Genomic DNA, 23,187 nt, shown 5'->3' with positions numbered 1-23,187 from the left:
ATTTTTTTCCACTTTAATTAATTTACATAGATTAAAAATATTAGTTAAAATCGGTTGATGATCTAAAATTTATAAAAATATATTTTAACTTTTCAAAATTATTTTATTTAAAATACAATTTAATAAAAATATAGTTGAATATGATTTATTGGAAATTATAGATATGTATAAAATATAATGAATAAATTTGTAAAAAAAAATTATTTAATATTTCACAATTTTTTAAAAATAAATATATAAAAAGGATATATATATATTTTTAAAATAGGATAAATAACAAAGGCCTAGGGAGCATTTACCAAATTATATGCAACACAAGAATTAATATGTTAAGAATATGCCACATAATCCTCCAATTTTAAAGTACAACTAAACAAGAGGTTAGGTGCACCCGCTAAACATTAATAGATAGTATCACCCAAATAAATATCACATCAAAATTTAAAGCATATAAAATAAATAAATAAATAAATATATATATATATATATATATATTCATATATGTTAACTATTAACAAGTGTGATAATTAGGGTGTGTGTATAATAAGAAATTGATCGATTGTTTAGCAGTCAATTAGTTCTGACTTGCTTAGTATTGAATTGAGATCATGAACAAAATAATTCTATAGAAGAAGTTCATACTTTATTTATTAAGTTAATAGCAAATTATCTAATTCGCTATTTCAAAAGAATTTATTTAATCAAGCTCATGCACTTTCATCTGGTTGGTACAAAAATTGAGCTGCAAACTCGTACATATAGTAAGAGATCCTTTGGCATTCATTGTTTTTAGCGCGTTTTCTTTAACTTTATAATTCAATAAACTGTAATCACAATTTATATATATATATAACCCATAAACAAAAAAACAAAGCAGGAAACTGCTATCCTCATAAAAGTATACAACCCTCAAGAACTTAAAATAATTTGGCCTACATCTAATTAAGCACAAAATGAGGATGGAAAGGTAAAATGTAATTTAAAAAATAAATAAATTAGCAAACTTTTTAAAAATCAGTTAATATTTTTCAAATCCTTATATGATCATATGCGACTCATCAACAAAGACTTGTAATTCTTATTCTTCTATATATAAATTCAAAAATAAATGGAAAGCACTCAAACAACATCTTGCTTGAATTGGCCGGTGGTAATATGAATAGCGTGTGTCTGTGTGTATATGCATGTCACATCAAAAGGGCACCCGAAAATGATAACTTTTTTGTAACTCGAATAAAAGAACATGGGTTTTATTCTAACAATGTTAATTCGTAGTTAGTTGTTTTGAATATAATTTTAATAAATATTTAGTTTGGTTATTATAATGGAAAGAAAAAATAAATAATTATTTTACTCACACAAACAAAACGAGAGAATTTTATTAAATTTTCAATAAAATGATACATCAATAACGCTTTTATTTAAATAGAAGGAAAACATTTTCTCTTTGCTAATACATAAACTTATTTTTTGAGAAATTGACGGAACCAAAGAGCTGACTTCTTTGGATATCTTTTTAAATTATCATTATAGTCAATATAACCAAGACCAAACCGAACAGTGAAGCCAGCGTCCCATTCAAAATCATCCAAAAATGACCATGCAAAATATGCTTTTACATTTGCTCCTTTTCTGTAATAAAAAAATAATTAATTATAATAATAAATAATAATATCATAACTAAACTTAAAAATGCATTTAAATTTAGCATACTTGATTGCACTCTGTAGATATCGAAGATGCCCATAGTAAAAAGAAACCCTGACATTGTCTTCCAACGCATCCTTAAGTGGCAAATCCTTGATATTATTATCATCAACACCTAAAAATAAATTGAAAAAATAGTTAGTTTGTTTATAATGAATTTCTCTCAATTAATTTCTTAATCTCACTTAATAAAATCTAACCATTTTCTGTGATATATATCAAAGGGTTGTTGTATTTATCCTTGATATACAACAAAGATTTCTTTATCCCTGGTGGGTAGATGAAGAGCCAACCTGAAGCTAGCCTGTAGTGTGATCCAATTTTATCTCAATCAAATACTTTTTAATGATCAGATAAATAAATAGATAAATAAATAGATGCAACATCAAATATATTTCATAAATAAATCACTCACTGTAGGACCAAGAGGCTTTCCCAAACGAACACCGGTCACTATTTGGAAAAACATCAAAAGTATATAAAACTAATTTCTACTGTAATAATGAAATAAAATCTCATTCAAGTAATGTGTGTGTGTGTGTGTGTGTATACCTGATTGATTAGTTTGATAATCAGAAGAGTAACTTGTGTTAACCAAGGAATTAATGGGAGGAACACTTTGAGAATACCAAGTAGTGTAGTAATTAAGTCCAATGAAATCATATGATCCTTTGACGATTTCAACCTCCTCCTTTGTAAATCTTGGTAAACGATTTCCCACAGTCATTCTCATGCTTGAAGGATAGTTTCCATATGCTAAAGGATCCATGAACCTATACACCAAGTTTAATTAATTAGTCATCAATTAATTATTATTTATAGATGTGTATATTTACATATTTATGAATGTATAAATGGTTCTTACCATCCAAACATAAAGTCTAGAGATCTCTGTTGGGCAAGAATATCAGCTTTGGAATTGGAGTAGGGTATGAACCAGTTAGTCACTAGTGTTATACCGATTAATCCCTTCTGTTTAACCTGCATTGATTGTATGGCAATTTAAATATCATTCATTGCATCAAGGGTGATTTTTTTTTAATGCTTAAAATTTTTAAAAAGATAAAAAGAAGCTCAATTTTTATTTTTTTATTTTTAATTAATTAAGATGGAATCTTATAAAAACTTATTGGTTTGATTTTCTAGTTTACCCTTAATACTGAAATATTAATTATACCTTGTAAAAATCATGTTGACTTGCCTCTCATTACAACTTTTTATTTAAAAAAATCAAAAATATTCTTTAATCTCTTCTCTTCATTTGTTAGTTATATACGTACGAGTGAATAGAGTATAAAATTCAAAAATTTTTATTTATTTTATTTTTTAAATTGAGTTGATTTTTATATATGTATATATGTAGAGATATATATATATATTAATAATTATTAATGTATTTACGTATGTACACACCGATATTTTTTTCTTTGTATACTTTGATGCTACACCATGAGCAAGTAATATATTATGACAAGCAATGTAAGGTTCACGTCCGGAGTCTCCAGCAGTACAATTTCCAGCCCATGGTGAACACCTACCGGGGGCAAATGTTCCGATATCATAAGCACGAGAACAATAAGAATATGGCTCATTGAACGTGATCCAATGCTTTACTCGGTCTCCAAACTCTTTAAAACAAACTTCGGCAAAATCACGGTAGTCATCCCTATAAACAATAGTTTTATTCAATAAATTAAACATTTCATTGGAAAATGTACTTTCAAACAATAATTATAATAATCACTTACACAATATTTCGGCTCAAAAAGCCACCATATTTGCTTTCCAATCCTTGTGGTGTGTCCCAGTGGAAGATGGTAACATAAGGCTTCATTCCTGCCGACATATATATATATATATATATTGAGTGATTTGATTGGATAATGATATACATATAAAGATTTGATTTAAAACATTACCAACAGATATATATATATATATATATATATTGAGTGATTTGATTAGATAATGATATACATATAAAGACTTGATTTAAAACATTACCAAGAGCTAAGAGTTCATTGATGAGATTATTATAAAACTCAACGCCCTTCCTATTAATTCCACCACTCAGACTTCCAGCTGCCATTTATATATTTAGACAATATACATAAACCATCAGTCATTAAATGAAAGAAATAAATGCATCACATTAAAGATATCCACTTTATCAAAAAAAAAAAAAAAATGAAAAAGATAAAAACACAGAACAATGATATACTTGGTAGAATCCTTGTCCAAGAGATGGAAAACCTAAATGCATCCATGTTCAAGCTCTTCAAAAGCTTCACATCATCCTACAACCACACTCCCATGCATATAATATTGCTTGGATATATGATGAGAAACCAACGAAGCTTTCGCTAAATATATTATTGTGAAAATATAATACCAACCTTGTAACGATGGTAAAAATCAATGGCTACATCTCCTGTTTTTCCATCCGCTATTTTCCCTATATATCCATCATAACAATATACACATATATATATACATATATATCATATATATTTAGAAATATAGAATGTATATATATATAGAAAGAGGAGAGAGAGACAGAGAGAGAAAGAGACATGGTTGGGTGTGAGTGAAGGTGTCCCAAATGCTAGGACCTTTGCCATCCAAGTTCCAAGCACCTTCATACTGAAATAAGATAAGAAAGTAATTAAAACAACATGAAGCTAGAGGTAATAAATATAATGAGTTGAATGTGATCATTAATTTGTTTGAAGTGAGTTAGAGATGATGAGCACTTGGTAAGCTGAAGAAGCAGCCCCAAACACAAAGTCTGAAGGGAAACTACTTCTGTCAAATGCTGCAGATGTGACTGATATTAATGCTGTTGCAATAAAGACAAGAAGAAGAAGAAGAAGAAGATGAGGATGAAGATGAAGCTTAAGGTCACAAACACTTTGGAGCCATTGTGAAGGTGGCTGAAATTATGTGTCCCTAACTTTATAATTGGCTGGCTTTAACTTTCAAAGTCACTTGCTTCTTCATGCTCATAATACCTTAGCATTTATAGAGCCTAAGAGGCCTTTTTTTTATTTGTCCATTTATATAAAAATATATAATTAAATTGGTGGTTGATCCAAGAACAGTACGTAGTTACAGTATTTTAAAGTGTGAATTTGAGTTCCATCATCCTTCATGCATGTATTTTGAGCACACAGTTATGAGAAGATTATGTGGTTAAGGCTCTAAGCACAATAATTGAGTGGGAGACACAGAGAGAGAGAGATAAAAATGATCGCGTTGTCAAAAAATTTAATATTTTATTTTTTTTTATTGTATATATATATATATATATATAATTGAGTATGCGGACAAACCACCTATAATATTAAAATTTTATTGGTCTAATTAATTAGATTGAGAAAGTACTATCATAATTTTTTTATGTATAATATTTAATGTGATACACCATATATTTTTGTAAGATTAAGTAATAAAAACTTTTTACTTTTTGCTACAAAAAAGAAATGGGAAAGGTAGGAAGTTTTTGCTGAAAAATGAATCATACTATATGTGAGGAAAAAAAAAAACATATTAATTTTTTAAAAGATTATATGCGAAAATAAATATCTTTTCATATCTTTCCATGTTATTATTTTAAAAAAAAATCTACTTTGGATTGTAATTTTTCAAACATTATTATAAGATTATATTTATTAAGATAATTTTATTTTGGTCAATGTCATTTGGTTCTAATAATTAACGGTAAAACTTTAAATCTTACAGGAAGGAATTAACACCATGGGTCTTCCTACTTTTGCTGTTGTTCTAAACAAATAATAATTTTATTTTACTCTCTTAATACTTTTAAATATTTATTATTATATATTTTAAAAAATTACGATTTCATTTTAAAAAAGTCGTGCACCAAGTGTACCATAAAGAACAATATGTTATCTATTTTTGGAAAGTCATATATGTTTTGAGATGTTTATCATTACAGGGTAGTGCATGACAGTTGGATCTCAGCTAATTATAATAAATATGCACGTCAAATTTATAGCTTTAAATAAATATAACTTTTGTTTATTACGAAAAAATATATTGTATTCGATACAGATGTATTTGTTAAAATACAGTGGTTATATATACCATAAATTAATAATATAAAAAAGTGATAAAAATATGTCACATAATTCATCAAAGATGAAATAGAACTAAACTAAAAGTGAATGTACATTGATTCTCTGTTGTCTGGTTGTGCTGTTTGGAGTCTCGTCACCCTGGTGATGTTTATTTTCTCACCTTTACTTTGTTGTGTTCTCCTTTGTAACCTCTTTTTGCTAAATGAATTCATGATTTATCCATTTTTTTTAAATGAATGTACATTTACAAAACAAAAATAAAGACTGTAATTTAAAAATAATTACCTCATGTAGATGCATTAAATAAATTTCATTTAAAATCGATGTAACCAGAAAAGAACAACTAAAAGTGAATGTGCATTGGTTCTTTGCCATCTAGTTGTGCTGTTTGGAGTCTCGTCACCCCTAGTGATGTTTGTTTTCTCGCTCATTTGTTGTGTTTCTCTCTGTAATTTCTTTTTACTGAATGAATTCATGATTTATCCAAATTTTTTTAAAATGAATGTACATTTACAAAACAAAAATAAAGACTGTAATTTAAAAATAATTAACGCATGTAGATGCATTAAATAAATTTCATTTAAAAAATCGATGTAAGCGAGAAAAAGAACAACTAAAAAGTGAATGTGCATTGGTTCTCTGTTATCTAGTTGTGTTGTTTGAGTCTCGTCACCACTAATGATGTTTGTTTTTGCTTTATTTGTTGTGTTCCCCTATGTAATCTGCTGAATGAATTTATGATTTATTCAATTTTTAAAAATGAATGTACATTTATCAACCAAAAAAATAAAAGACTCGTAATTTAAAATAACAATTATTGTATAGGGATACATTAAATAAATTTTGTTTAAATCGATGAAAGCGGAAAAGAACAACAATTAGAAATGAGATTATTATGTTTCGGCCAAATATTCTAAAAAAAATCGGATGGATCAGGGTTCTCAAATTGCCGGCGAAAAAAAGGGTATGTTCATTGAGTCTCATCCTAATGTTGTATGTTCATGATACAATGATTTGTTTTTCACTGTTGTTAATGCGGAAATGATTTGCTTGGGTCTTTCAAGAAAGATACAGAAATCATATTCATTAAATAAATAAAAAATTAAACACTACAAAGTGTGGCAGATGAAGAAAAAACCAAAAATGAAAAAGATAACAAAAAAGTCAGTAGAGAAAAACGTTTAAGTTGAATCAAATATTTTATATATGATTAAATCACTACCAAATGATTTTGTTCTAAACTTTTATTAATTCATTTTCCCTCTTCTTCTATCTTTAACCTTAATTCATTAATTTTTAATTGATAATGGGTAATCAAGCTCTCTTTCTCTATATAATTAACTTAATTTTTAAATTCTTTTAATTATTTTAATTTACGCATTAAACACAAGAGTGGTTAAAATAATCTAAAAAATAAACAAGCGACCAGCACAGCTAGAAAATTTGACATATTTGGTTCTCTTATTAATCTTAATAAAATATTATCATCCACTGGTATTTGACATGTGACCTGAAGAGTTGAATGATGAGGTGACATGGGAACCATAAAGAATTTATAAAAATAAATAAATAAACAATAAAAACAAATTCACATATAACAAAGCTCAAAGCTCATAAATTGGAATTTTGAACCAATTGGTTGAGCCTTCTCAATCTAGATCATGAAGAAAATGTGTACTTTTTTATTATTTTTATTTTTTATATATATCATATATTATAAGTCACAATTAAGTTGGTGAAGCAACCCATTTTTTATTTTTATTTTTTTAATAATAAATAGGTAACCATTTGCACAAAAAAAGGGTTATTCTTTTAATATACATATATCCTATATATTGTCTGAGTTCAAGTTCAAACTCATCTCTTCAGTTATATATAAACACTTTGTATAAAGAACCAAGTACTAATAGATGAAGTGGTTGTTAATTAATCTTATGTATTTTAATTGTAGTTAAAATAAAGTTAATAAAAAATTCGTATTATGATTTAGAAGTCATTGATCAGTTGAATTCTTTTGATTGATTTTTTAATTCTCATACGGATCATAATTATAAATACGTTATATACCGGTTGATTAGTAAGATAATTACTTGTTGCATATATATTATTTTATGTCAGCGTCAAAGCAACTTGCAAGTTGATGGAATCAAAACTTAAGATTTTATTTTGTTTAAACAATTGAATAAATTGAGCCTCGTCATGCGTGAAACCAAACTGTGCTTGCTTCTCACATAAAGTCAATTAATGTTAGAAATAAAAAATAACATCCTTGATCTTATTGTATCTTTTTGATTGATTAAGTATGCGCAAAAAAATGGAGATTAATTTGGCATTTTTATCACTAATCCAATCATTCATGTTCTGAATCCCAATCAATGGATGATTCTCAAGAACAAGTTGAGATTTTCATAGATGTGCAAGTGATCTCATGATTAATTTGGCATTTTTATCACTAATCCAATCATTTATATACGTAATGCTCTTGCATGTTTTCATCATTCATCTCCTAATTATTATATTTATATATTTATGAAATTTGATAAAGCTTTCTGTTAGTGTCGCTGATGTGGTTTGTGGTTTAAAAAACACTCAAAAACAGTCAAAGAACAATCACACAAACCAAGGAAGAAGGAGACACACAAGATTAGTAACCCAGTTCGATGTCCACTTATCTACGTCTGGGGGGCCAAGCCCGGAGATAAACAATCCACTAATAGAGGTGAAAATACATGAAGTACAAACACTTGTCACTCACTCTCTCAACAATAAATATCACTACTCCCTCTAAATTGTCCAGTGCTCATACACTCTCCTCCACGACTCACACTTACAATCTACGAGCAAGGCTGCTTATATAGACGCCTTAACGTCCCAAATATAGCATATACTTCTTTTAGAATCTCCGCGGCTACTAATTTAAAAACCTTCGAAATTAGTCATTTGCAACTCCCCGTTGTAACATAAGTTTGCAACATGGCCCCGACTACTCGATTTGGATCGAGTTCCGGTTACATTGCGGACGACCTCAAGACCCATCAACCTCCCTGGTCATGCTTAGTCCGAGTCGATGCAGACCAAATCTCCCGATCTCGATCGCCGGGAATCTAGTCTACCTTCTCGCCTCCTCATCACAGGGTCCCTCGCAGAGGGCGACGTCTTGTGCGTCTTCATGAAACTTGCCAAACTTAGTCTTCAACCTTCGAAGTTTGGTCTTCAAAGATTCTCCAAACTTGATCTTCAATTCACCCAAGTTTGGTCCTCAAATCTTGCCCTTAATAGACTTCAATCAATCTTCATCAAGGTCTCTTCAAATCATATCTTCAATTAGCCTTCATTCCATATTTAGTCTTCAATCACATCTCCTAAATATAGTCTTGAATAACTCCACCAAGATCTTCAAGATGTTTTGCCTTGCAAGCCAAGGCTCTTTGCCAAGTCACATAGATTGCCATGTGACATTAACTATGTGTCAAATCATGCCAAAAATAGTGCGGTTGCACTAACAATCTCACCCTTTGGCATAATTTGACACAAACTCGCTTTGCACCCAGACTCGACTCTGCTACAACATCCCTGCTATAACTCGATCGAGACATGAGACTTTTACAAACTAAATAAAATCATCTAGTTGCTTACAAAATATATGATAACACTGCAACTAGTGATGTACAAATTAAGCACAAACAAATATACCCAGTCGGTTTGGAACTCTTGCACTGGACAATTTCTCCCTCTTTGTGTCTGAATTGATGCCAAAGACTTGATTGATTGTTGTAAGACTTGTTACAACTTGTTCTACAACTCCCCCTATCTTCAGAATTCATGGTCATCGGCTCCTCCTGTCTTTAGAACTCTTTCTTCCTGTTGCAAATGACATTAGTAAACTGTAGCAGATACAGGTCGTTTGCAGTCCCCAATAGGGATTAAAGTTGGCAAAGGCCAATCTCACCCCTCAACTTTTTGAATCTTGTAGCATCAAGGGGTTTGGTAAATATGTCCGCCAATTGTTTTTCTGTTGCAACATAATCAATAATAATTGTTTTGTTCTCTACCAAATCTCGTATAAAGTGGTATCGAAGATCAATATGTTTGGTACGAGAATGTTGGACTGGATTCTTGGAGATATCAATTGCACTTTTGTTGTCACAAAATATAGTCAATAGCCCTTGTTGTAAAGCTATAGTCCCTCACCACTTCTTGTGGTGTTTTGTTTTTCTGCTTTTTATTTAATGTATGTGGTTAATCCGTTTTTTTATATATATGTTTATAAAACTGATCTTCAATTTTTGTTTGTATTTGTAAGATGCTGAAACTTATAGTTCATATGCTCCTATCAACATGAGCAATTTCAAGTTTAAAACACATAGATTGCTTAATTTGTATGATAATATATTAAACATATATTGTTTTTTAACCGGCGAATATTCTGACCGTATATCATAACTAGTCCAAATTTCAAGTTTTTAAGTCCATATAAGAAAAGACGATCGCCATGTTAAGCTACTAAACTTTTGTCTAAATTTAAAAAACATGTATCCTAACAAACAAAAAAAAAATGTTATGGATTGCTTAATTATCCTTATATTGCACACCATCAAGTGCTAATGTAGAATATATGCTCATAAACCAACATATCTTTGGTTTTTGTTTGCATTTGTAAGATGATGAAACATATATATATATATATATATATATTTTCATATACTCATATCGACATGAATGACTTAAAGGTGCAACATTTATCAACCATATTGTCAATTCGTCATAAATGATTTCTTAGTACAACATTTATCAACAATAGCATCTTTCGACTATTTGTATTTTCTTCATCAATTATTTTTATCTCTCAATCTAACATTCAGCTGTTTGTGTTCCTTCATAGATATCTTGTGTTTCTGCATGTGTGGTGGTGAAACGTTAGTCATGAATTGGTACAAAATTATTGAACATTGCAAAAGGCATTTGTCTCTTCACCTAGCTTTCTTTTGGTACAAAATTATTGAACCGTGCAAAGAAACTTTTGGCTATTTTCATGGTAAATTATGGTGGCTTTTGTCAATGTTCAATCATTTGTCAAAGAAACAAAATTGTGTAATTCTGATTCTGATCAATTACATTTAGAATAAGTGAGAGACAGTAATTCAATCAGAAATACAACAGTTGCTTGTTCCTGCACACAACAGTTAAGAGTTTCAGATTTCCCTGAAATCTAGACACAAAATAAGAGCACACATAGTTTTGAGTTTTAGATCATTAAGATCTCATACAACAAACAGCAAAACACAAACATAATATGCCTTGTCAGCAGGACAGAGAATGCAACAAGCATTTAAATAGGTTTTAGATCCATGACATATGGTGCAGCAATGACAGTCAAAAGGCTTTCAAAGAGACCAATGCATGCCATGGCAGTGACAGTGGGTGGATTGATCGTAGTTTCGACCGGATGGAGCTTGAAGAGCTAGCTCAAGCTCACCGGAGAAATGAGCATTGCCGTTCTGTGAGACTTGCATTGTTCCCATCTCATGATGGACTTCATGGCCTTGGAAATCATAACAGTGGACTGCTTGGTAGTTGTTGACGCCGGAGACTGGGTGAGCCATCAGTGCTCCTTCGAAGCTGATGCTGGTTGGCATTGTTGGAGTTTGGCTTCTGGTTGAAGTGCACCATGGCTGAGTTGACAGAAGAGAGAGCACAGCTGGAGTCAGAGACTCCAGCAAGGCATTCGACGGGTTGATGAGTTTCTGGGTTAGAGAAGAGTGTCCCGCCTATCGAGCCTTGCACGCACTGTTGGGCCCCCATGCTCTTGGGACCTGGATGTCGGAGGACCAAAGCCTCCTTGACAGTGGCTACTAGCAATTCGATCTCCGGCCCTGATGGTTGGCCACACTTCACGTATCGGAGGCCTTGGATAACTGAAGTTCATAAGAAAGCTTCGGTACCTGGTGCTTTCTTCTGTTGACAAACACAGAACGAAAAAGAGTGAGGTCTTTTTCCTGTTTTTTAATTACACACATGATCCAAGTAGTTAATTTTGTGATTCTAACCTTGCAATGATGGCAATCGCCCGTAGCGAGAAGACAGAGGCACCGGTGGAGGCTTCCTCCGGCGTTCATTGTGCCCAGCAAGACGCCTACGGCAACTGCGTTTTCCTTGATCGAATTCAGGTAGCTGGTGGAACCTGTGGATGACACAATCAGAAAAATTGGCGATAAGTTTCTCATTTTTAATTTTTGCTTGCAATGACTGGTCACCATCTCCATAATCCTAAACCTTTGATAACTTTCTTCAATCCAGTTTCCATTGGTGAGATTTCATACTAAATTGTAACCACAATCCTATGGGACTTGCTCATTATTGCCCAATATGTCCACTGAATTGATACAATTGTTTCAAATTTTCACAGATCACCAACATGAATCAATACTAGTAGTAGTGAACGTCATCAAAATCTTCATTAGTAATGCACTTCATTATCTTGAGTGTTTTCACAATAATAAAGCAAAGAATGTCAATGCAAGGAATGAAGGAAAAAAGAAATTCCCTTGTTATATGATTTCAGAACTACAATGCAATACAAAATCAAAACAATAAAGCTTGACAACATTGATTTAAAATGACAAACAAAAAAAGATGGTGATAGAACTGCATTTACATCTCCCTCATCAACTAGACAAACTAATCTAACTATGAACACTCATATTAGAAGATTAATTTTCATTGGCAAATTCAAGAAACACAACTAAAAATGTTACATGGAATTGCATTCTAAGAGCATTTGCTAACAGCAGGTATACAATCATTGGATGCTTGACACTCATTACAATTAAACATAATACAATCAACTGAGTCGTATATTCAGTCCACTCAATGAAATTTCAGCCTAAAACTCTTACCATCTTGTGACTGTCACTATACTTAAACATTATGCTTAATCCTAAATTTGGACAGGAAGAAACTGAATGGCATGAGAGCTAACATATCAAACACCATGTAACCAATGGATTGTGTTTCATCAAAGAATTAAAACCAAACATCAAACTGAGACAGAAGAACACCATACCATGTGGTGAATTACTTTTAGATGGCACATAAATAGAAGCAACATCTATAAATAAGCACACCATAAAACTCGATGCCAAGCTTACTCTAGATGGTACATAAATAGAAGCAGATTTTTTTATACAGAATTACACCATAAAACTGGATGCCATACTTACTTTAGATGGTACATAAATAGAAGCAGAGTAGATAAAGAAGCACACCATAAAACTCGATGACAGACTTAGATAAAGAAGCACCCATGAAACTCAATGCCATACTTACTTCAGATGGTACATACATAGAAGCAGAGTCGATAAAAAAAGCACGCCATAAAACTCGGTGCCATACTGTAAAACTAAATGGATGATGAAGCATACAATCTTACCACAAAAGACATACCAAGAAAAAGAAAATCATGATATGAATTAGAATATGAATCAATTAGAAAAGGTGGTGCATTCAAGCCCTCTGATTGAAGCCCGGATACTGAAATATGTATTACATAAAAACAGAAAAACTAGAAACTGAAATCGTAAACTGCAAATAACAACTAATGATACCAAATATATAAACTTCAAACACCAAAACAAACCATTGAACTCTGAACTAACCACCCAATTAATCATTTTTACAATGTGAAGCAAACAAAAACTAAACCAAAGCCATGATCAGGCAGGAAAGTTCATAAGCATGCATGCATGAATGAAAACAAAGTATAGCAATGATATTTCTACCAAACATTTAATGAAATAAACTCATGGCCCATAATCTATGAACAAAACAAGCCATTTCCCCAAACAATAAAATTAGAATAAGCAAACAACCATTCTTGAATAAACAAGTCACTCTACAAACAACCAATACAAGGAATCCATCCATACTTTAAACTATTCAAAGGGAAAGGATAGACCTTTACTTAACCCCACCACCAAACAAGGGGGCCCAGAATACACATACCAATCAAATCCAAACTACACTCAATCCACCAAAAAATCTCCCAAAATGAATGTACAATTAGGTAATGCACAAGCTTCAAATCTAGCTAAAAATGTAATCCTCCCTAGACCAAATCTATGTACAATATACACCGACAATAACCAAGAAATGCAAACAGTGGTACAAATCACATCATCTACATCATCTACATCATCATCAACAAAAACAATAGTGTTAGGAAGAAGGGGAAGAAGAAGAAGAAGAAGAAGAAGAAGAAGAAGAGAGGAAAGCATACCTGCTGCACTGTTGACAGAAACGCTGTTCCAAACCATTGACAATCACTTTAGGGGACTTAGAATGCATTCCACAAACCTTATGCCTGGAATAGTAAGCCTTGGCACCACTAAGGTCTACTTTACAACCCTCAACCTGGCATCTAGGAGGCTGTGGCACGCCTTGAACCACCCCTTTCCCCTTCTTTGGGGCAGGGGGTTTCTCCAAGGCTGTAGCTAAGGACTCAGAGGAACTCCCACCACCACCACCACCACCATCTTCAAAGTAGATCTTTCTTCCGATGCTCAGTCCACTGAGGTTGTCACTGGAGACAGTTGCCCCAGAAACCTCCTTAGAGCCTGAACCCATCTCCATCCCTCCTCCTCCTCCTCCTCCTCCTCCCTCCCTACTGCTTCTTCCCATCCATGGCCTCTGAGAAGGAAGGCCAAAAGTAGGTTGGTTCCCTCTCTTTAATAGTGAACTGGCGGCCTCAGCTCTTCATTGGCCCCTGGGCTTTCTGTCACTGGTTAAAAGGGCAGACAGTCCTGCCCTGCCAGCTTTGCCCACTGTACTCTGAATGGACTCCAAAACAACTTTAAAAACACAAACATCAATAGTATAACATATCCAAAATCTAATTTTTTTTTTTGTTTTCCATCTTTTTCTCACAAAAATAAATGTACAAAATTCAAATCATCTGCAATCCTGTATTAAAAAAAACACAAAAAAAAATCAAAATTTTAATGCATTAAACTTATCGTGAGCTGAAAAAACAGGTATTGATTGCAGTAAACTGATAACGACATCAAAAAGAAACATCAAAAGCATATCCAAAACCGAATTTTTCTCACAGTAAAGTTGTAAAATTGGAGTCTTTTTTAATCTAGCTTGTTGATAAAAATTTAATCTTTATTACATTAAACTCATAAAAATCAAATCTTTTGCTAATCCTGAGTAGAAAATTTAAGTTTTAAACTCATTTAACTCAAAAAAAATAAAAAATCAACTGGTAAAAATTCAAGCTCTAAATGCTGAGCTGACAAATGAACGCAAATCACTACAGTATTAAGAATATAAGTACAAGCTAAAGAAAGTATTTTAGCTTGATTATACATTAAACAGCAACTTGTGATCATAACCTTCCTAGTTTTTTGGAAACTGTATTGCTTCTCAATGCTAAAACTTCTTCTCTTTATTTATTTTTCTTTTTGGAGTACTGAAAAAGGATTGTGTGCACTGGGGGGAAAGGAAAAATAAAAAATTTTAAAAAAAAAAGATAGAAAGGTTGGCTTTTGATGTTTGACAAGATGTGGGGGAATTGGATTGGTGATGTGGGGAATCTTTTGGAATGGGACCAAAATAATATTGAGAGTTTTTTTTGGTTATTTGAGCCCATTATTTTGGGGGAATGTGCTCTCTTGGAAATTGATTGCAAATCTGGGATACCAATGAATGGGATTTGGTGCTCAGTGCTTTCTGAAGCCCTTTTGCATTCTTTTCAAAAATTCTATTATTTAAAAAACAGTCTTCATAAATATCTATTCTCAAACATTCTAGACTTGATGCATTATTTCTTTTATTTCCTTATTAAATTTCCATTTATTTTTTCTATTGGAGACATTGTGGGGCTGTCTTCTTTCCAAGTGATTATATGTTCATGTGTCTTATTTCCTTATTAAATCCTAAAGGACAATGGACATCATCTAAGAGTGAAAAATAATTAAGATTTGATGTTTTTATTTATTAGTATGCATGAATCTTGCTAGTTGCTGCCTAATGAGTCACACAAATCCAACACATGACTTTAGCTTTATTATGGAGTATTACTTTTTTTTTTTTAATTTAAGAATTGTTTAGGGGTTTAAATGCAAAAGAATCTAGTAAAATTAAACTAAAACCCTACACTCTTGTGAGCGAACTCCAAGGCTTCTCCGCCGTCTCTCTCAAGCAAAGGGGGAAAAAATGAAGGCTTTTTCTTCGTAAGCTCGCACTCCGTGACTGAAAGATCTCAAATTTTTCTCTGAAACGAAGCCCAATGCTGTCCCTCGGGTTGGCTTCGCCCTCGGCGTCGTCGCCGGTGGTCGCCCGTGAAGTGCTGTTGCGGAGAAACTACGGCGGGTATTCAAATCCCATCTAAAGGCTTCATTTTTGGTCGCTAATTTCTTTTATTCCATTTTGAGAGTAATTTGAATCCCAATGCATTTTCTGTGACCTTCGTTCTGAATGTTAGTTGGGAACTTTAAGTTTTTATATGTTGAGTTTTGATTGCTGCCAGTCGAATATCTGTTCCAAGTTTTGATTTTGCGTTGTTTCCAGGACGGTTTTGTTCGAATTTTGTTTGGAAGGACTGGATTGTAACTTGATTGATTGTGCATCAGTACTTTGATGTTGATCTTTGATTGAAATGCAGTTTCCATAATCTGAGCAAAATTTCAATTTGATGTGCTTTTTCTAAAAGTTATTTAGTAGCAAACCTTATCTGTATCGTTCTCATTGACCAGTTCTTTTTTCCGGTGTATATGGAGTGACTACGTGATGTACGAGTATTTATTTTGATGCTTTTCTGATTTAAATTCGAATTCAATATGTAGAACTGCATTGTTGAATTTATATCCGAGAGAAAGTCTTTGCTGTGAGTGAATTTTTTCTCTTGGTTTCTGTGCTAGAATGAGTTGTGAACTTCAATGTTGACATTGCCTGAATTTTGTTAAAAACGTGGACATTGCTATTTGAATCTTAGCTCAAGACTTCTATTTGAACAGCTGTCCTGATTCTTAGTAGCACAATGATATTCTTTGGCATTTTTGTTGTTACCTTTTTCTTTATTACACAATGATGGCTTACCATTTACTATACATTTCTTAGTTGAATACCATTTTTCTTTTTTGGTTTTAGTTTTTATTGTGTTAATGAGGAATGAGATTTGCCTGTTGTTTTCTGCTCCTTTTTCTTTTACTGTTAAAAATTCTTTTGCTCAGATGCTGCATGTTTACAAACTTCACATGATTATGTGCTCAATTTTTGTGCAGCAATCCATTTTTGTACTGTCCCCATCGGGGAAAAGTGGGAAGGTGGGGATGCGGGCATGCTCTAAGGTGAGTGCTTTCCGTTGCATTCATAATTTAGCATATATGCTAAACTACACTTTTTCTTTTTGAAGAAAAGGGTTCAAGCATTGAAGTAATGTTAGGAATACTTGAATATCACCACACCTTTTTCAACATGAGGATAAGAGAATGTAGCCTTTTCAATGCTGTGCGACTTATGTAAAGTAAATCAGGAAGATTGTATGAAAAATTTAAAAAGAGGCATGTTTCTGTAGAACTGGACTTCCATTAGTAATAAGAAATGAAAAAATCAAGATGCCTTTTGCACATTTAAATCAGATGCCCTTCCAAACATTTTGTGTTATATTTGAGTCCCTTTGCCTGTTCTTTTACCTCAGCATCTTACATCCGTTGATATTAGATACCTCTGCTGGGGGATGCTTGTATGAGTCTTGTTTAATTGACAAACATTCATTCTTTGTTTTTTCTCTCCTTTACCATATAGAATTGCTTCAGCTTCAAAGACTACAAGTAAGGGCATATCCTGTAGCCAAATCTCTGCTGCCATTACAGGTACATAATCCACTAGTCCTGTGTCTGTGTAAATGCTGATTCTTCAGATAGCTGCTTCTTTCTTATCATTTATCCCGCTGTAACTCATCCTTTCTCCAGAATATTGTAAAAGTAAGTTTTCTGGATTTCTTTTTGATAGGTGTTTCATTTGACCAAACTCTTCAAGATGGCCTTCCTAAAGGTGCCATGTGGTCTGTCCATAAATTTGATGGGACCTGTATGGGCACTGCCCAAAGGATTCAGAGTGTTGCAGATATATCCCTTGGTGATCCTTCTGAAAGAAAACTGATAATTGTTTCTGCAATGTCAAAAGTGACGGATATGCTTTATGACCTTTTATTCAAGGCTCAGTCAAGGGATGATTCCTACATGTCTGCACTTGATGGTGTTTTTGAGAAGCATATGTTGACAGCAAAGGAACTTCTAACTGGAGATGATCTTGCAACCTTTTTGTCACACTTGCATAGTGACATTAGCAACCTTAAAGCAATGCTCCGTGCCATTTATATAGGTATTCACAGACCTCTTGCTTTATGTCCATTTTTTCCTAAACATAGACATCAATACTGAAATGGTTTTCTAGCCTGTGAAGATAATAGGAACATGTGTATTTGTCTCTTTCATTTAATTGATTTTACCTCAAACTAGCCTCTCACCTGGGAATATTAATATGTTGCTCTTGGTAGTCTATCTTTCTTATGCTTTTCTTGGTTTAATTTATTGTTTCTGCTGTGATATGCTTCTTGTATATATCTAAATATACTAGATTTATGGATCAATATATAATTTTTGTGCATTCATAGATGCTTATTTACAAAAATCATTCACTTTTGCTAATACCTAAATAGTTCTGCCCTTCCTTTTTTTGTGTACACTTAAGATGATCCATGTGCTCTGCAGCCGGTCATGCAACAGAATCTTTTTTTCAGACTTTGTTGTGGGTCATGGGGAGTTATGGTCTGCTCAAATGTTGACTTATGTTATAAAGAAGGTTTGCTTCAATAAATTTGCAGGGCTATTATAATTTGACAAATTTGAAGTTTGAGAATAATTTTTTTCTCTATCATTGCAGAGCGGAAGGCCATGCACTTGGATGGATGCAAGGGATGTCCTTGTTGTTAATCCTACTAGTTCCAATCAAGTAGACCCTGACTTTGAAGAATCTGAAAAAGGCTAAAAAAATGGTTTTCTCATCATTCCGCAGAGACTGTTGTTGCTACTGGCTTCATTGCTAGCACACCCCAAAATATTCCTACAACTCTGAAAAGAGATGGAAGTGATTTCTCAGCAGCAATATTTGGTTCTCTTGTTAAGGCGAGTCAAGTGACAATCTGGACAGATGTAGATGGTGTATATAGTGCCGACCCCAGAAAAGGTTTGCCCTTTTAATTACATCTAACTCAATGTGTTGTTTTTTTCCAGTATAAATTCCAGTTTATCTTGATACACCGCACTTAATACTGCTTCAAAACTGTTTTGTACTGTTCTCATATTTAATCTAATGAGTGGAAGGGCGGTTGTTTGATAAGTTCTGCCAATTTGCAGTAAGTGAGGCTGTGATACTGAGGACATTATCTTATCAGGAAGCTTGGGAGATGGTGAGCTTCTAATCTTCTATAGCCGCTTACTTCTTCTGGTACTGGTTTGCATATTTAGTAAAGAAATTTATCTCTATATGCAGTCATATTTTGGAGCAAATGTTCTGCATCCACGCACCATCATTCCAGTGATGAAGTATAATATTCCTATTCTTATTAGGAATATTTTCAATCTTTCTGCCCCAGGAACAATTATTTGCCAACAGCCTCCAGATGAAAATCTGAACGGACAAAGTTTAAAGACAGTTGTCAAAGCATTTGCTACTATAGATAACTTGGCCCTTGTAAATGTTGAGGGGTAAGGCTATCTTATGACCTGTCCTTGCAGATTAAGTGTGGCATGCATATTATTTAAGTATGCAATGATTTTTGCCTTATTTCCATGCAGAACTGGAATGGCTGGTGTTCCTGGCACAGCAAGTGCTATATTTGGTGCTGTAAAAGCTGTTGGTGCCAATGTTATTATGATATCTCAGGTATTCTTCACCATTTCTTTTTCTTGTTTGTTCACAGTTCTTTAAACTATCTCCAATAATAAACAAGGTGTTATTTTACAGGCGAGTAGTGAACACTCTGTATGTTTTGCGGTCCCTGAAAAAGAAGTTGGAGCAGTGTCTGAGGCTTTACAAAATAGATTTCATGAGGCTCTGGTCGCAGGGAGGCTTTCTAAGGTTTGATACTTGTTCCTATTTTGATCATTTTATTTGTTAACTCTGTAATTCTTCTATTCTACTTGTTCTTTCATTTATTATAGATTTTCTGGTTTGATATTCTCTATTCATCAATGATAGACTTTCTTTTGATACATATAGTTTGCCTGTCTTTCATTGTGATGCTGATGTTCTTCACTTTTCTTCTTTGACTGCTTTCTCTTTTCAGGTTGAGGTCATTCCTAGTTGTAGTATTTTGGCTGCAGTTGGCCAGAAAATGGCGAGCACCCCAGGAGTCAGTGCTACTTTGTTTGATGCAATAGCAAAGGTACTCTCTATATAATACTGGCATGATCGGGAATAATCAATCTGGGTTTGTGAATCACATTTAGTACTTTTTTTAAAGAATTCTATTGCTGGTGAACTTGATAAAACGTCCTGATATGTTATTTTTCTATTTTAAGGCCAACATAAATGTGCGAGCCATAGCACAAGGTTGTAGTGAGTATAATATTACCTTGGTGCTGAAGCAAGAGGATTGCGTCAGAGGTCTTAGGGCTGTTCATTCAAGATTTTATCTCTCGAAAACAACACTAGCAATGGGAATAATCGGTCCAGGCTTGATTGGTGCCACTCTTCTCAACCAGCTCAAAGATCAGGTATTTAAGAAAGTATTGTTTTTATTGTCTTTGAGTTGATGTTAACAGCAGATTTTTGATGAATATTTTTGAAGGCCGCTTATATTTCCAGTTGTTGAATCTCAATACTTGTGGTTAAGAGTTATCTGAGAGAACTCTGAAGTTACCACCACTGCATGTTTTTGCATAACTTTCTAAGCAAAGTGCGATACTGGATTTTTTCTGTCATAACTCAGGATCATGGCATTATTTCTGCCTTTGTTTTCAATATAAATCTGAAATTTTGAGGCAAACTTTTTATTAATTTTGATGTACTGAAAAATTATAAAGTTCCTGATAATGTTAAGTTTTAGCGTAGTGCCATATTTTTGAAGTGTTCTCAATTTTTGGTAAGTTTTAGTCAGTTCCATCTTTGATGTGTGCCAGATTCCAATTTCAGCAATCTATATCATATCAGAATGTGTTACTTTCAACCAGAGAATAACAGATGCCAGTTTCTTCACAGGCAGCAGCGCTCAAGGAAAAATTTAACATTGATTTGCGTGTCATGGGAATCACTGGTTCGAAGAAAATGATCTTTAGCGATACGTAAGCTTCTTTCTTAAAATAAGTGAACTTTATATTTTCTGTTTGATTGCATATAACAAATTAAATACTTAAAATGGGTTCTACATTTTTTTCAATTCTAATTGTTAATATTATTTTATTGGAACAAAAAGGTTGTGATGCATAGGACTTGTTTTTCTATTTTACTGTACAACTGTTTCCTGAAGTTCTTGACGGTCGAGAACAACATGATAATGAATTCTGGTTGGCTATTTATAAATTTTATGCCCATTCATTTACCAGTAACTCCAAAAGTCTTATGTTTTTTCAAGGATCATCTGCTTATTTCTTTAGTTTCCTTGTAAAACTTTTTCATTTTTTTTTTTTCTTTTTCAGAGGGATAGATGAGATAGACCTATCCCAGTGGAAAGAAATTATGGGGGAAAAAGCGGAAGAAGCTGACCTCAAAAAATTTGTGAAAGTTGTGCATGAAAATCATTTTTTCCCAAATACAGTTTTGGTAGATTGTACTGCTGATTCAAACATCGCAAACCATTACTATGACTGGTTGTGTAAAGGAATTCATGTCATTACTCCTAACAAAAAGGCCAACTCTGGACCCCTTGATCCGGTAACCATGTGCTTATGATCTTGTATTTTCATCATTTTCCATCTTTGATCATTGTCTTTGTGAATTCTAATGCATCAACAAAAATGCCATTTACACTGATAAAAGATTTATTTAAATTTGTCTCATTTTGTATGGATTTGGTGCAATGCTCTTACTCCTGCTACGCAGAGATTTGTCACAATTTCAGGCATCAAGTTCTGTTACTATTTACAAATTTTTTTTCTGATTAATACCTACATCCCCCATCTGTAGTATTTGAAGTTGAGGGCACTTCAGCGCCAATCATACACTCACTACTTCTACGAAGCAACTGTTGGAGCCGGTCTTCCAATTATCAGTACTTTGCGTGGACTCCTCGAAACTGGTGATAAGATTCTGCGAATTGAGGGCATTTTTAGGTCAGTTCATGCTGGTCATCGGTCTATTTTTCCTGCATTAACTTAATGGTTGAAAGCTGAGAGTTTATATTTGTTGTTGGTGTCTGTATTACCAGTGGCACTCTGAGTTATATTTTCAACAACTTCGTTCAATCACGAGCCTTCAGTGATGTGGTTGCCGAAGCAAAACAAGCTGGTTACACTGAACCGGACCCAAGAGATGATCTATCGGGAACTGATGTCGCCAGAAAGGTGACAACTTTTTCTGATTTCCTTCTTACTAGTAAAAAATACTGAGCATTGCCTGTATGATTTGGTTGCAGGTCATAATTCTCGCAAGAGAGTGTGGTCTAAAGTTGGAGCTTTGTGATATTCCAGTTCGAAGCCTGGTACCGGAGCCATTAAGAGTAAGGAACATGCAGATTAAATGTTGCTTCTCCGATCGCATACTTTTAATAACACCATTTTAAATCTGCAGGCAAGTTCGTCAGCAGATGAATTCATGCAGCGGCTTCCGGACTTCGACGGGGAGTTGGCGAAGGAATTAAATGACGCAGATTCTTCTGGAGAGGTAGATTGTTTCGCAAAATATTTTTACAAGTTCTAGTTTAATTTCTTCGGGTTTTTTTTTTTTCTTGAAGGTGCTAAGATACGTTGGAGTTGTGGATGTCATTGATCAAAATGGAGTGGTTGAACTGAGGAGATACAAGAAAGATCACCCATTTTCGCAACTCTCCGGCTCCGATAACATCATAGCTTTCACTACGACAAGGTACAAGAACCAGCCATTGATTGTTCGTGGTCCCGGTGCTGGAGCTGAAGTCACCGCCGGAGGAGTTTTCAGCGATATATTGCGCTTGGCTTCTTATCTAGGTGCTCCATCATAACATAATAGTTGATGAACTGGTTGGACTTCTTGTGCTGCATGAAACCTTAACATTATTGTGTATGTACATGCATGTTCATGTTGAGGAAACTTAACTTCTTGTTAGATTTTTTCTAGTGAGATTTGCCTTCTTGAGTTATTTATCTTTTTGTTTATTTGTTTATTTTTTTGGGTTTAATGA

At 33.3% G+C, this 23,187-nt stretch overlaps 3 protein-coding genes across 3 annotated transcripts; 1 reads left to right on the top strand and 2 right to left on the bottom strand.

The window, feature by feature from the left end:
* Positions 1 to 1,348: 1,348 nt before the first annotated feature.
* Positions 1,349 to 4,707, bottom strand: LOC120254868 (beta-glucosidase 13-like). The gene is made up of 14 exons (XM_039262877.1): positions 4,696 to 4,707; positions 4,461 to 4,640; positions 4,281 to 4,350; positions 4,104 to 4,162; positions 3,929 to 4,004; positions 3,712 to 3,789; positions 3,456 to 3,543; positions 3,121 to 3,373; positions 2,573 to 2,688; positions 2,260 to 2,480; positions 2,119 to 2,160; positions 1,908 to 2,006; positions 1,714 to 1,822; positions 1,349 to 1,632 (listed from the first exon to the last, which is right to left on the bottom strand). The coding sequence occupies exons 1-14, from the start codon at positions 4,705 to 4,707 to the stop codon at positions 1,464 to 1,466; spliced, it is 1,572 nt and encodes a 523-aa protein (XP_039118811.1). The 3' UTR covers positions 1,349 to 1,463.
* A 6,240-nt stretch (positions 4,708 to 10,947) lies between these two features.
* On the bottom strand, positions 10,948 to 14,664 carry LOC120257664 (squamosa promoter-binding-like protein 14). Its single transcript, XM_039265102.1, is given in 5 exon segments — positions 10,948 to 11,501; positions 11,503 to 11,639; positions 11,641 to 11,762; positions 11,855 to 11,988; positions 14,083 to 14,664. Coding segments are annotated over 5 exon segments (1,104 nt in total). The 5' UTR covers positions 14,484 to 14,664; the 3' UTR covers positions 10,948 to 11,191.
* A 1,306-nt stretch (positions 14,665 to 15,970) lies between these two features.
* LOC120253284 (bifunctional aspartokinase/homoserine dehydrogenase 2, chloroplastic-like) lies at positions 15,971 to 23,145 on the top strand. Its single transcript, XM_039261608.1, is given in 21 exon segments — positions 15,971 to 16,178; positions 17,090 to 17,155; positions 17,613 to 17,680; positions 17,820 to 18,191; positions 18,581 to 18,600; positions 18,603 to 18,671; positions 18,753 to 18,843; positions 18,846 to 19,055; positions 19,226 to 19,278; positions 19,362 to 19,576; positions 19,667 to 19,754; positions 19,836 to 19,949; positions 20,158 to 20,256; positions 20,393 to 20,587; positions 21,072 to 21,154; positions 21,509 to 21,743; positions 21,996 to 22,141; positions 22,237 to 22,372; positions 22,444 to 22,527; positions 22,599 to 22,691; positions 22,762 to 23,145. Coding segments are annotated over 21 exon segments (2,766 nt in total). The 5' UTR covers positions 15,971 to 16,095; the 3' UTR covers positions 23,008 to 23,145.
* The last annotated feature ends 42 nt before the right edge of the window (positions 23,146 to 23,187 follow it).

The sequence above is a fragment of the Dioscorea cayenensis genome, chromosome 3 (assembly GCF_009730915.1).
Source record: "Dioscorea cayenensis subsp. rotundata cultivar TDr96_F1 chromosome 3, TDr96_F1_v2_PseudoChromosome.rev07_lg8_w22 25.fasta, whole genome shotgun sequence".
NCBI lineage: Eukaryota > Viridiplantae > Streptophyta > Magnoliopsida > Dioscoreales > Dioscoreaceae > Dioscorea > Dioscorea cayenensis.
Note: the sequence above shows the minus strand (reverse complement) of the source record. Positions and strands in the feature narration are given on the sequence as shown.